The 13,817-nt window shown below is 36.4% G+C and overlaps 1 protein-coding gene across 2 annotated transcripts in view; it reads right to left on the bottom strand.

Annotated features, from left to right (window-relative positions):
- The window catches only part of ATAD2B (ATPase family AAA domain containing 2B), a 168,324-nt gene that overhangs the window by 129,355 nt on the left and 25,152 nt on the right, over positions 1-13,817 (bottom strand). For both annotated transcript variants that reach the window (XM_082427416.1, XM_082427415.1), the window contains exons 3-7: positions 8,452-8,501; positions 7,945-8,098; positions 6,594-6,696; positions 4,732-4,840; positions 1,672-1,788 (exon numbers count right to left, since the gene is read on the bottom strand). In XM_082427416.1, coding sequence (XP_082283542.1) covers positions 1,672-1,788; positions 4,732-4,840; positions 6,594-6,696; positions 7,945-8,098; positions 8,452-8,501 — 533 coding nt within the window. The remainder of the gene's footprint in view (positions 1-1,671; positions 1,789-4,731; positions 4,841-6,593; positions 6,697-7,944; positions 8,099-8,451; positions 8,502-13,817) is intronic.

Raw genomic sequence — 13,817 nt, 5'->3', positions numbered from 1 at the left:
TTCATAACAACTTTATTTATAATAGCCAGACACCAGAAATGTCAACAATCCAAATGTCCATCAACAAATGAATGGATAAACAAATTGTGATATACCCATACAATGGAATGCTACTCAGCAATAAAAAGAAAAACACTACTGTTATAGTCGACAACATGTTATTATTATTATATTGAGTGAAAGAAGTCAGACAAAAAAAAGAGTATATACTGTATATAAAATTAAAGAAAATGTAAACTTATCTATGGTGATAGAAAGCAGATGAGATCTGTCACTGCCTGAGGGTTAGGAGTGGGGAGGCAAAAGAAAGTTCGGAGTAGATTATAAACAGGCAGAACGAAATTTGGGGGAGTTGATGAACATGTTCATTACCTTGAGTGCGGTGACAGTTTCATAGGTATATCCCTCAGTTCAAACTTGCCAAATTGTACACATGAAATATTATATATGCAATGGCAGTGAACTACATATAAATTATACCTCTTTAATAATGCTTTAAAAAAAAAAACCTAGAAAAATGGCTCACAATCTTTTTTCTGTCCCAACATACCTCCCCCATTATTAACAGGGCTATCTTTGACAGTGATTCCTAACTGGAGTAGAGAAATGTCTACATACTTGGGCAAGCTTCTCGTGAAGTAACTCTAATAATTCCAGAGAATCAATCACTGCTTCAGAGCGTTAAGAGTTTGAATAAAATGATCCAGGTTCTTCCTTGAAAACATTATGCTAAGTGAAAGAAGCTAGACACAAAAGGTCACATATAGGCAAATCTATCGAGACAGAAAGTATCAATACATTAGTGATTGCTAAGGGCTGTGGGGATGGAAATGTCCTGGAATGAGATAGTGGTGATGACTGCTCACCCTTGTGAATATACTAAAAAGCAATAAATTGTACAGATTAAAAATCAGCAAAACCTAGCAAAAATGGTGAATTTCATGATATGTGAATTTTATTTCAATTTTTTAAGAATTAGAGGATGGGCTTCCCTGGTGGCGTAGTGGTTAAGAATCCACCTGCCAATGCAGGGGACACGGGTTCGATCCCTGGTCCGGGAAAATCCCACATGCCACAGAGCAACTAAGCCCGTGCACCACAACTACTGAGCCTGCGCTCTAGAGCCCGCAAGCTACAGCTACTGAGCCCATGTGCCACAACTACTGAAGCCTGAGCGCCTAGAGCCCGTGCTCTGCAAAGAGAAGCCACCACAATTAGAAGCCTGTGCACTGCAATGGAGAGAAGTCCATGCACAGCAACGAAGACCCAACACAGCCAAAAATAAATAAATAAAATAAATAAATTAAAAAGAATTGGAGGAAATCAATAGTGATGGAATTTCCCAACAGCTGGGAAGAAAGTCAATAAAACAGTACCTGTGGAACTGATTACCTGTCATTAGATTTAAGAGCATTAAGATAAACTTTTTCCTTCTCAAAAAAAAAAAACAAAAACAAAACACAAACAGGTTACTGGCCAAGTTGCCCTTTTCTGACTTTAGCTAAATTATCAATACTTAACCACTTGGAACACAGAGAAACTTGCCCTAAAGAACTGCTATAAGAGATTTCATTCTTTTAAATTCAGCAACACTGACTTTTTTAAACTTTTGATTTTACAAAAATCAACTTGATTTTACAAAAAGGAAAGAAGTTACTTAGAGTCTCTTACCTATTGGAGGTGCTTGGTATCGATCCACTGTTTTTCTTTGTCTCAAATTATATGGCCTGTCGTTTTCTTCTCCTTCTGCCTCTTCAACCTCAATATCTCCATCTTCCTCTTGAGATTCTAGTTTCACACACACACACACACACACAAAAATACTGTTTTAATCCACAAGGACTGGTCCACTCTAGAACTGAATATTTATATTTTAATTTTATTCTTTCTGCACAAGTGAGCTTTAAAAGTGTCAACATTGTATGATACAGCATAAATCAATACAATTAAAAATGAACCCTGATGGGGACTTCCCTGGTGGCGCAGTGGTTAAGAATCCACCTGCCAATGGAGGGGACACAGGGTCAATCCCTGGTCCAGGAAGAGATCCCACATGCCGCAGAGCAACTAAGCCCTTGTGCCACAACTACTGAGCCTGCACTCTAGAGCCCACGAGCCACAACTACTGAGCCCTCGAACCACAACTACTGAAGCCCACACGCCTAGAGCCCAGAGCCCATGCTCCGCAACAAGAGAAGCCACCTCAATGAGAAGCCCGTGCACCACAACGAAGAGTAGCCCCCGCTCACCGCAACTAGAGAAAGCCCGCGTGCAGCAACAAAGACCCAACGCAGCCCAAATTAAATAAATTAATTTAAAAAAAAAAACGACAGATGTAAAAGAAAATGCCTTTCTTACAAATATTAGTTCTCTGCTAAATATATCAATATTATCATATTTGAGCTCCTGATTTACCTATGACCTTTCAATCTCTCTGTATTACCTTTTTGGTCATACAAAGCAATAATAGAATATGATTCAAAACTTTATTACAGCACACTTCATTCAATGCCCAGTTAACCACTGAATAAGGTCAGTATTCACGTACTACTTGATAGTTCAAAAAAAAAATTCTTAAAAGATAATTACTAATCTTACAGCAAGAGCAATTTTTGTTGGCAGTACAATGGTTTGTTAGGCCTGTTGACAACAGGTAAACACAGATTAGTCATTTTGGTAGAAAAATTCAGGCAGGGATTGGGAGAGAGCATAAAGCAGATTTCTGGGGTATTGGTAATAGTTTATGCCTTGACATGAGTGATCGCTTTATGATAATTCACCTAGCTATACATTTAAAAAATAAATTACGGGACTTCCCTGGTGGTGCAGTGGTAAAGAATACACCTGCCAGGGCAGGGACGCAGGTTCAATCTCTGGTCCGGGAAGATCCCACATGCCGTGGAGCAACTGAGCCCGTGCGCCACAACTACTGAGCCTGCGCTCTAGAGCCCGCGAGCCACAACTACTGAAGCCAGCGTGCCTAGAGCCCGTGCTCCACAACAGGAGAAGCCACCACAATGAGAAGCCTATGCACCACAACAAAGAGTAGCCCCCGCTCACCACAACTAGAGAAAGCCCGCACGCAGCAAAGAAGACCCAATGCAGCCAAAAATAAATTTTAAAATAAATAAATAAATAAAAAGTAAATTATAATGTACATAAATTCTAAAAGTTTATTTTTAAAACGTGGTTTGGGGGACTTCCCTGGCAGTCTAGTGGTTAAGACTCTGTGCTTCCAATGCAGGGGGCACGGGTTCAATCCCTGGTGGGGGAACTAAGATTCCACATGCTGCCCGGCGTGGCCAAAAAAAATAAATTAAAAAAAAAATAAAAAGCAGTTTGGCTATAGCTATAATGTGACATCTATTTATAGTCTAAAATAAAAGTCTCGTGACCCTTTATAAGCTTATGGTCCTCAAATGCAATGTACTTTATGATTAACTTTTTAACCACAGGAATTGTCACTGTAACACAATCATATTAAGACACTGGAAAAATGTTAAAACTGTCAGCCATGCTCAGTGAAATAAGAAACTAAAAATGCAAAGGACTTTACAATTTACTCATGACATCTGAAAGCTTCCTGTAAGTTTTTTCAAATGTTTATTATTAAGTTATAGAGAAAATCAGCAAATACAGTATTACTTAACTAAATAACACTATAAATCACTTGCACCCAAATAAGTTTCCTTAAACCTTCAAAAAAAATTACTTTTTGAAAAAAAACCTTGCATTATTTATTATGGGAAGAAATTCTATACATGGCAAATCTACTCTGGGAAATCTACAAAGATGTTCAGTTAAAGATAAGGCAAAAATCACATTATAAATCTGTCTCACCTATACTGATTTTCTCCAAAGGAAGCAATACAGAGGTTCTAGCTGTAACAACAATAATATCTGCTCAATAAAATACCTTCATTAGAAATATCACCTCTTCAAAACTTGCTAATAATATATTAATTACAGAATTTGAGAAATAAACCCATTCTTCTCCATCTAAGCTACACAAATAGTAGAACTAATAAGATTCCCTGGTGAAATACAACTACCTTGCATTTACAGTACACCAAATCTTCTAAAAATCCATTTTAATAAAGAAGGTTAACACCTACAGAATTAAATCCTATGGATGCACTGGTCATCAATTTATAATCCTTGGGGCAAACGTGCTTTCATCTGTTCCCAGCTCCAGCCCGACAAATCCAGTCAGGATTCGTCAATTCAAAACCCAGACAGGCCTCAGAAAAGAGCAATACAACTCCCTCCACTAGTACTGGCTGTCTCTCTTTCTCTTAACTGTACCATTTACTACTCCTCTGTCCATAACTAAATTTGAGACCCAAATAATCCGAGATTTAGAGGCTATGGAAAGAAGGTGGCTATGGACACAGACCTCTAGTTAGAACATAGCTAAATACAAGAGGCCTCACCTAACAAGCAAATCAGCCCATGGCAAATGCTACACCAGATTAGGTCACTTAAGGACTACCAATAGCTACTAATAAGATATATTACATAACAATGCATAGTGTACAGCAAAGGCATTTTTCCAAATGAAGAAAATGAATACTCAGAAATGCCAATGGAATAAAAATTATTCCAAATTATGTAACACAGACCTCTAAAGCCAAAAATCACCCATCCAGCAATATTACACATATATTACTTGTACATATTTTCTTCCCTCCCACCTGAACTTTGTAGTATTTATTTCATGCTTTTACAAACCTTCTTCTTCACCCTCAGTAGAGACTTCATGATGATTTTGTATCCCATAACTATTTCTTCTCAGTGACTTTCTTCGCCTTTTCACTCTTGAATACATATCCATGTTTTCCTTTTAAAGAGAGAAATCTGTCAAATATTAACATGAATTTTATTCCCAGCTATAAATGTCAATAACCCAATGGGACATGCCCATTCAATAAAATTTATTGAGGACCTATCTGCAAGGCAAAGATTCATGAAAATGGACCTTACTGAATTCAATACATGTAAGAAACAAGAGGAGAAACAAATAAAACTTATAAAATATTTGAAAATGTAAAACTACAATGCCATGGACATACTTTCTCCCTTAAGCAAATTACAGCCTAATAGGATAAAACAAGTCAAGTAACAGGTAACTATAAAAGAAAGTAGAGGGCTTCCCTGGTGGCGCAGCGGTTAAGAATCTGCCTGCCAATGCAGGGGACACGGGGTCGAGCCCTGGTCTGGGAAGATCACACATGCCACGGAGCAACCAAGCCTGTGCACCACAATTACTGAGCCTGCGCTCTAGACCCCGCGAGCCACAACTGCTGAGCCCACGTGCCACAACTACTGAGACTGTGCTCTAGAGCCCGTGCTCCGCAACAAGAGAAGCCACCACAATGAGAAGCCCGCGCGCCGCAACAAAGACTCAACACAGCCGAAAATAAATAAATAAATAAATAAAATTTATAAAAAGTAATAATAATAAAATAAAGTAGAACAAGTTTAATGCCATAAAGAAAGATACATGGGCGTTCACTGGTGGCCTAGTGGTTAGGATTCTGGGCTTTCACTGCTGTGCCCTGGGTTCAATCCCTGGTCAGGGAACTGAGATCCCACAAGCAAAAGGTACAGAGTAGTCTAGAATTCAAAAAGATTAATCCACCCCTGCCGGTCGTGTTTGGGGGAGGAGGGGAGGAAGCATCTGAAATGAGCCTTGAAACAAAGGTAGAATTGCATCAGTCCTTAACCAGAAGTATTAACAGGAGTAAAAGATAGGAGAATAAGAATGATTCGTTTACATTTGGGCAATGGCATGTGAGAAGATAAAGTTGAAACCAGATTATGAAGGTCACGGTGTTTTTAATTAATTCAGTACACATTAAAAAACCATTAAAGGGGGCTTCCCTGGTGGCGCAGTGGTTGAGAATCTGCCTGCTAATTCAGCGGACACGGGTTCGAGCCCTGGTCTGGGAAGATCCCACATGCCGCAGAGCAACTAGGCCCATGAGCCACAACTGCTGAGCCTGCGCGTCTGGAGCCTGTGCTTCGCAACAAGAGAGGCCATGATAGTGAGAGGCCCGTGCACCGCGATGAAGAGGGGCCCCCGCTTGCCGCAACTAAAGGAAGCCCTCGCACAGAAACGAAGACCCAACACAGCCAAATAAATAAATAAATAATAAAATCATTTAAACATAGGTTTAAAAAAAAAAAAAACCCATTAAAGGGACTTCCCTGTTGGTCCAGTGGTTAGGACTCTGCCCTCCCAATGCAGAGGGCACAGGTTCAATCCCTGGTCGGGGAACTAAGATCCTACGTGCCGCACAGTGCCGAAAAAAAAAAAAAAAGACCATTAAACGTTCCGATGAGAAAAGTGACAGAATCAGAGGTGGACTTTAAGATGACCCTCTGCAGAAGTGTAGAGGGTCTTTTGGGGAAGTTTGTGGCAAGCGGGGTAAGGATAAAAGAAGAAAGAAAACAATAAAATCCCAGATTAAACTGGAAACGAAGAAGGAACAATTCTGTTAATTCAAGAAAATCCAAATGCTGCTCTCTCTCTCAATTCCTCAGTCCAAATAAAAAATACGTGCAAAGATTGTTAAAGTTAATATACTCACAAATTCTGTATCTGTCCACATTCGAAGCCGTTCTACTTCTCCTGATCGACGATTCCTTCTAATGTTTATGTTGTCCATTTCCTGTAGTACAGCTTCAGCAGTACTACAATTATATAATAAAACTAGGGTTTAGACAACCGTGGAATCAAACACTGTGTCATACATGTAAAAGAGCTCTTCGTCAACACATAATTAAATCATCTCTGATATGTAACTGTACCTAACATCCCAATTAATATCTGTTTCTGAACTGGCATCCACCAGAAGATAATGCCTCAAAAACAGATGGAAACAGGGAATTCTCAGGTGGTCCAGTGGGTATGACTCAGCACTTTCACTGCTGGGGCCCAGGTTCGATCCCTGGATGGGGAACTAAGATCCCAAAAGCCATGCAGCACAGCCAAAAAAAAAAAAAAAAGATGGAATCAGAACATCTTCTACCTTAATATAATAAAACTTACAAATATAAGACCTTTGTTTATAAGTCTCCAAATATTTAAATTCATAATGCTACTACAAATAACTGACTACCAGACCAAAGGCACTGAAAAAAAAAATAATTCAAATCTTTTTATTTGAAGATGGTATTAAAAATTGTATAGAAAAAGGATTTGTAAAAAGTTTAAAGCTAATATAAGGTTAACTGAATAGATACTTTTAGAAATTAGAGGACACGGACATCCACAAAATATATGGTAACGTTGGCATATTTTATGTTTTAAACACACACATAGCCCAGATACTGATCTAAGTACTTAACGAATAATAACTAATACTCAAATTTGACACTACCACTATAGAATATAATTTCTTCTCCTTTCAAATAGCAATTACACTGACCTCACTTCTCCAGGATATGGCAGTGATTAAGGAGGATGATTTATTACCTGAGAAGAATAAAGTTTCATTGCATGTAGACACTGAGCAGTCAGCTAGGCTACATCCAACATGTGCAGCCTCAAAAGACTTTCAATTCAGAATCTTGACTAAGTAAAACTATGCCTACTATATATCAATAATGAAACTTAATGCTGCTTGAAAATTGTCAAAAACACAAATGTTAAATGAGCAAATATTAAAGGACTATAGTAGTGAAGTCAAAATTATTTTTATATTATCTATGCACAAGAGCTTTATAAAGTATGAGAAAAAATGAGCTATCACATAAATTGTATTAAATCTAATAAAGTAACTAGAAACTGACAATCATTGCTAACCATGGTTAATTCAAATTAAGTTTTTAAATAATTGTATTGATTGCTAAGTCAGTGCTTAAGTTACTTTTTAAAACATAACTGGCTTAAAAAAACCAACAGTTACATGAAACTGCTGACTGCAAAAGCATTCATACCTATTTACTAGTTGATCAAATAACAAACTCTGGTTCACGCTTTCAAATCTGTTTTTCCTGGAACGACAACTTTTTCTGACTTCCATGTCACCATTTATACAAGAAAGGTCCCCATCTCCCTTCTTTTCGCCTCGAAGGGGATGGCTTCGAAGGGCTACAAGAAGAGAGAAATTTCCATTTCAAAGTATAGAGTATAAAAAGAAAGAAAAAAAATCAAAAATTACTTTTAAAAGACTATAAAAATCTTACTATAACCTCTTAAATGGCTTTAATATCCAAAATCTAAAATTTCTATAACTGTTTACAATCTGCCATAATAATTTAAATTATTTCAGTTGTACTGATTTCTCAGTGTTTAACAATTACATATTTACCATGACTGAAATCCAGTCACTTCCAACAGTATACTTAGCATACTAGTAAATTATGCTATCTTACCCCACTTTAATACTCTTAACAACATTATAAGAATTTCAATACTAACCAGTTTCATAACAGAATACTCACATAAGCTACTATGTCCGTTTGGTAATGTAGCACCAGGCTGAGAAGTTAACCTAGAACACAATTATATTTAATATGCAAACACATCAACATTCATTTAAAGAAGCAAGAAATGCAAATACTGGTGGAATCATTTTAATCTTTAAAATGTCAGTAATGTAATATTACTTTTTTAAGAGTAAAGACATTTTTTTACCCTACGACTGATAATATACCAATTAATAAAATATACTAGCTAAGAGTCGTTTCATTACTTCAAGAAAAGTTTTAATAACAGATTATAAACTGAACTTACTGTCTTCAACTCTATAAATTAAAATCCAATGAAAAGGCTTAAGCTTAATATGTATCATAAAGTTAACTGATGCCATAAGTAACAATGGTCACAGACATTTACTATTGGTTTTTGTTGACAACATAAAATTCAAACAATGACAAAGTTATTCAAATGATAAACTGTAAGATGAAAAAAGTATTTGAACACCAACACCATTTAATAATTTCCCCAAAGTATTATATTACACATTCTAAACTAATAAATGAAAACTTAGCTAATTTCTCAAACTCCATTGTACAACTCTCCCTTTTGGTGGAGGAACAGAAATGTTAAGTCACTAGAAAGATACTTAAAGGGTCATTAAAACATGAAGACTTATGAAAAAAGTCACAGTACACCTTACTATAATTAGAAATTCAAAACCAAAAACTAAATTGTTACATAGTAAAAGAGCTATCAATTTAAACTTACTAGGGTATTTTTTGAAATATCCAACAATTATCATTTTCAAAGATTAAAAAAGGGGGGAGAGAGGACATTCAAAAAACAGTACACATGACTGTCATCTGCTTATCTATGTGGTTTGCACAACATTTTTTAACTAAAATATTCTAACATTTTTGGTTATTCCAGCATGCTTCATGTAAAATTATAAATGTTAAATGTTATAAATATTAATTATAAATGCCCCTGTCTAATAAAGCTCACAAATAGGATGACTAAAGGTATGAACAAAAACTATTCTGTGCCTTCAGACTATCAAAAACACAAAATAAAAAACTCCATCCCTCCTTTCCCCATAAAAACAACACAACCATCTTGTTCTAATATACTACCTCTTAGAAAGTATTTCATCTTTAGCACCTTTATATACAAATACACAGTCCTCCTGGTATATGAGTTTGACTATAAAGTAATAGAACTGATGTGTTAACACGTCATTCCTTAGAAGATTATACATGTGGAATTCCCTAGAAACACTCTTAAAATCCACTTAAAACCACATAGAAAAATAATAAATATAGTTTGGCTTTGGACCCAATACAACATTAACTCAGTTTAATCACTTAATTCACAAGTCTTGGCTCCATATGGATTTTAGCTGTATGAAAGACCAAATGGTTGGAATTTTACACACCTAAATTATTCAAAAGAATAAGATGCTAACCCTAAAATCATTCTACAAAAGAAGTCTAAAACCTTTCTGAACAATAGTAACATCACTGGGATAAAAGCAAAATAATAATTTTTGTCCCTCTAAAGAAGACAGTGCTTACTTGGCTTTTATTTCATTGCTAACAAAAGATATATTTTAAGGTGGGGGGAGAAAAAAAAACTTGTTCTTCAATCAATCCAATTACCAATTATAGTTTATTGTCATCATTTTACAATTATCATTTCTCTTTATAAAAAGGAGATAGAATATGAAATACTTGGGTATAAAAATAGAGAATATTGGGGTTTTAAGGTTGGTCTGCCTATACAATAATAAAGGTGCCTAAAAAGTCTCTTAAATCAATGTTGCCAAAAATTAATCACTTAAAATGTAACCAGGTGGGTTCACTGCTTAAATTAATCCTCTAATAAATCCTTTATGATTATGAAGTCTCCTTTATTTTTAAAAGGGGCTGTGACAAAAATAAACTCAAAATGGATTAAAGGCCTAAATGTAAGGCCAGACACTATAAAACTCTTCGAGGAAAACATAGGCAGAACACTCTGTGACATAAACCACAGCAAGATCCTTTTTGACCCACCTCCTAGAGAAATGGAAATAAAAACAAAAATAAACAAATGGGACCTAACGAAACTTAAAAGCTTTTGCACAGCAAAGGAAACCATAAACAAGATGAAAAGACAACCCTCAGAATGGGAGAAAATATTTGCAAACGAATCAACAGACAAAGGATTAATCTCCAAAATATACAAGCAGCTCATGCAACTCAATATCAAAAAAAACAAACAACCCAATCCAAAAATGGGCAGAAGACCTAAATAGACATTTCTCCAAAGAAGGTATACAGTTTGCCAACAAACACATGAAAGAATGCTCAACATCATTAATCATTAGAGAAATGCAAATCAAAACTACAATGAGGTATCACCTCACACCGGTCAGAATGGCCATCAACAAAAAATCTAGAAACAATAAATGCTGGCGAGGGTGTGGAGAAAAGGGAACCCTCTTGCACTGTTGGTGGGAATGTAAATTGATACAGCCACTATGGAGAACAGTATGGAAGTTCCTTAAAAAACTAAAAATAGAACTACCATACGACCCAGCAATCCCACTACTGGGCATATACCCTGAGAAAACCATAGGTCAAAAAGAGTCATGTACCAAAATGTTCATTGCAGCTCTATTTACAATAGCCAGGACATGGAAGCAATCTAAATGTCCATCGACAGATGAATGGATAAAGAAGATGTGGCACATATATACAATGGAATATTACTCAGCCATAAAAAGAAATGAAATGGAGGTATTTGTAATGAGGTGGATGGAGTTAGAGTCTGTCATACAGAGTGAAGTAAGTCAGAAAGAGAAAAACAAATACAGTATGCTAACACATATATACGGAATCTAAGGGGAAAAAAAAAAAAAAAAAGGCCATGAAGAACCTAGTGGCAAGACGGGAATAAAGACACAGACCTACTAGAGAATGGACTTGAGGATATGGGGAGGGGGTGGGGTGAGATGTGACAGGGTAAGAGAGTGTCATGGACATATATACACTACCAAATGTAAAATAGATAACTAGTGGGAAGCAGCCGCATAGCACAGGGAGATCAGCTCGGTGCTTTGTGACCATCTAGAGGGATGGGATGGGGAGGGTGGGAGGGAGGGAGATGCAAGAGGGAAGAGAAATGGGAACATATTGTATATGTATAACTGATTCACTTTGTTATAAAGCAGAAGCTAACACACCATTGTAAGGCAATTATACTTCAATAAAGATGTTAAAAAAAAAAAAAAAAAAGTTTCTGCACCTTTAATTATGTGAAGCACACTACAAATGCAATATCAGACTCAAAAATCATTACTTATTCTCCCTTTCCCACATAAACCCAAGGCATTCAATGATTTATGAGAATTTTAAACCTCAATTCAGCAAAAGCAATCATTTGGAAAGACTTTAACCACTACCAGCCTTCATTCTCATGAGCCCCAGCAGTGGTGATTACATTTCTGCCTCACCTCACTACTCCCTCACCATCTGACCACAAAACAAAATTTTCTGGACTTCCCTGGTAGCACAGTGGTTAAGAATCCGCCTGCTGATGCAGGGGACATGGGTTCGAGCCCTGGTCCAGGAAGAACCCACATGCCGTGAAGCAACTAAGCCCGTGTACCGCAACTACTGAGACTGCGCTCCAGAGCCCACAAGCCACAACTACTGAGCCTGCGTGCCACAACTACTGAGCCCGCGCACCTAGAGCCCATGCTCCGCAACAAGAGAAGCCACCGCAGTGAGAAGCCCACACACTGCAACGAAGAGTACCCCCGGTTGCCGCAACTAGACAAAGCCCACGCACAGCAACAAAGACCAAACGCAGCCAAAAATAAATCAACAAAATAAACAAATAAATAACTTGTTTAAAAAAAAAAGAATATAGTGGTTGTTAACAAAGTTCTTTAGAATTCATTATTTTTCATAGCTAATACTAATTCTTATCTATATTCAATTTTCCTCCAATGAATTGTATTTTTTTTTTTTTTGGTCTTTAAATTTATTTATTTATTTATTTATGGCTGTGTTGGGTCTTCGTTTCCGTGCGAGGGCTTTTCTCTAGTTGTGGCAAGCGGGGGCCACTCTTCAACGCGGTGCGCGGGCCTCTCACTATCGCGGCCTCTCTTGTTGCAGAGCACAGGCTCCAGACGCGCAGGCTCAGTAATTGTGGCTCACGGGCCCAGTTGCTCTGCGGCATGTGGGATCTTCCCAGACTGGGGCTCGAACCCATCTCCCCTGCATTGGCAGGCAGATTCTCAACCACTGCGCCACCAGGGAAGCCCCCAATGAATTGTATTTTAACAAATTATTTTTGTGAAAGAACTTTTGTGAAAGTCATTTTACCTTAGATGCTCCTAAGACTTTAGAGTACCAAAATAAAGGAATTAGGATTCTCAGGTTCATAACATAAAAATTAATACAAGCCTTCAAATAAATCCTGATTTTTGTATTTATACTATCTCAAAATCTAAAATATCTTTAACTACAAGTTTCCCTAAAATTCAATTCTGTTGAATCTGATAGGTTAAATGGCATTTTCTTTTCAGGTCATCTGAAACACTAAAAGAGTCTAATTCTAACAGTGTGGCACTTAATCACATCCCTTGATGAAAGTTTAACTCAAAAAACTTTTAAAATTGTGTGAACTGCTAAACATTATTCTCCTGACAAAAAAAAAAAAAAAAAAAACCAGTAAATTTTATTAGTATTCATTATTTCTTAAGCTTTTTATTCAAAATGTACTTAATATTTTTTTAAAGGAATATCAAACTCTAAGGTACCTAAATGGAAGCAAAACTCTCTCCCCTCAAAAAAATTTTAAGCCTTTTTACATGAAAGACATGATCAAGATTAATTTACATAAAAGATTTGAGTGGATAAGATGTGGGAAATCTACGGTATCAGAGACTTACACCTGAATTAAACTGTTAAAATTATCTTACAATAAAAGGTCAAACTTTTAACACTACAAGAACACTTTTTAGAACATTTACTAGAAAAAGAAGCTTGATTCACTCATTTAATAAATACAGGATACAGATTATAACAGGTAGATCAAGTGTAGAAGTGTAATTAAAGGGCTGTACTTATTTTAAGTAACATCATTATAGTTATCTGGATCTGTTTCATCTCACAGATGAAGGAGTATGGTAAAGTTAAAAAAAAAAAATCAATAGACTATGATTCACATAATCTTCTACTTAACTCCCAGAAAATGCAAAATTAAAAATTTTAAATACATATTAAAATAGGTAAAGACTCTTTAGAGACTAGTAAATGTACAATGCCTGTTAAAATCTATATAACTGCCAAGATTATTTTCATTAAAGCCTAAGAGTATCCCGAATTTACCTACACAC

The sequence above is a fragment of the Balaenoptera physalus genome (assembly GCF_965194825.1).
Source record: "Balaenoptera physalus genome assembly, chromosome: 15".
Taxonomy (NCBI): Eukaryota; Metazoa; Chordata; class Mammalia; order Artiodactyla; family Balaenopteridae; genus Balaenoptera; species Balaenoptera physalus.
The sequence above is the reverse complement of the archived record's forward strand: the minus strand, read 5'-3'. Positions and strand labels throughout refer to the sequence as shown.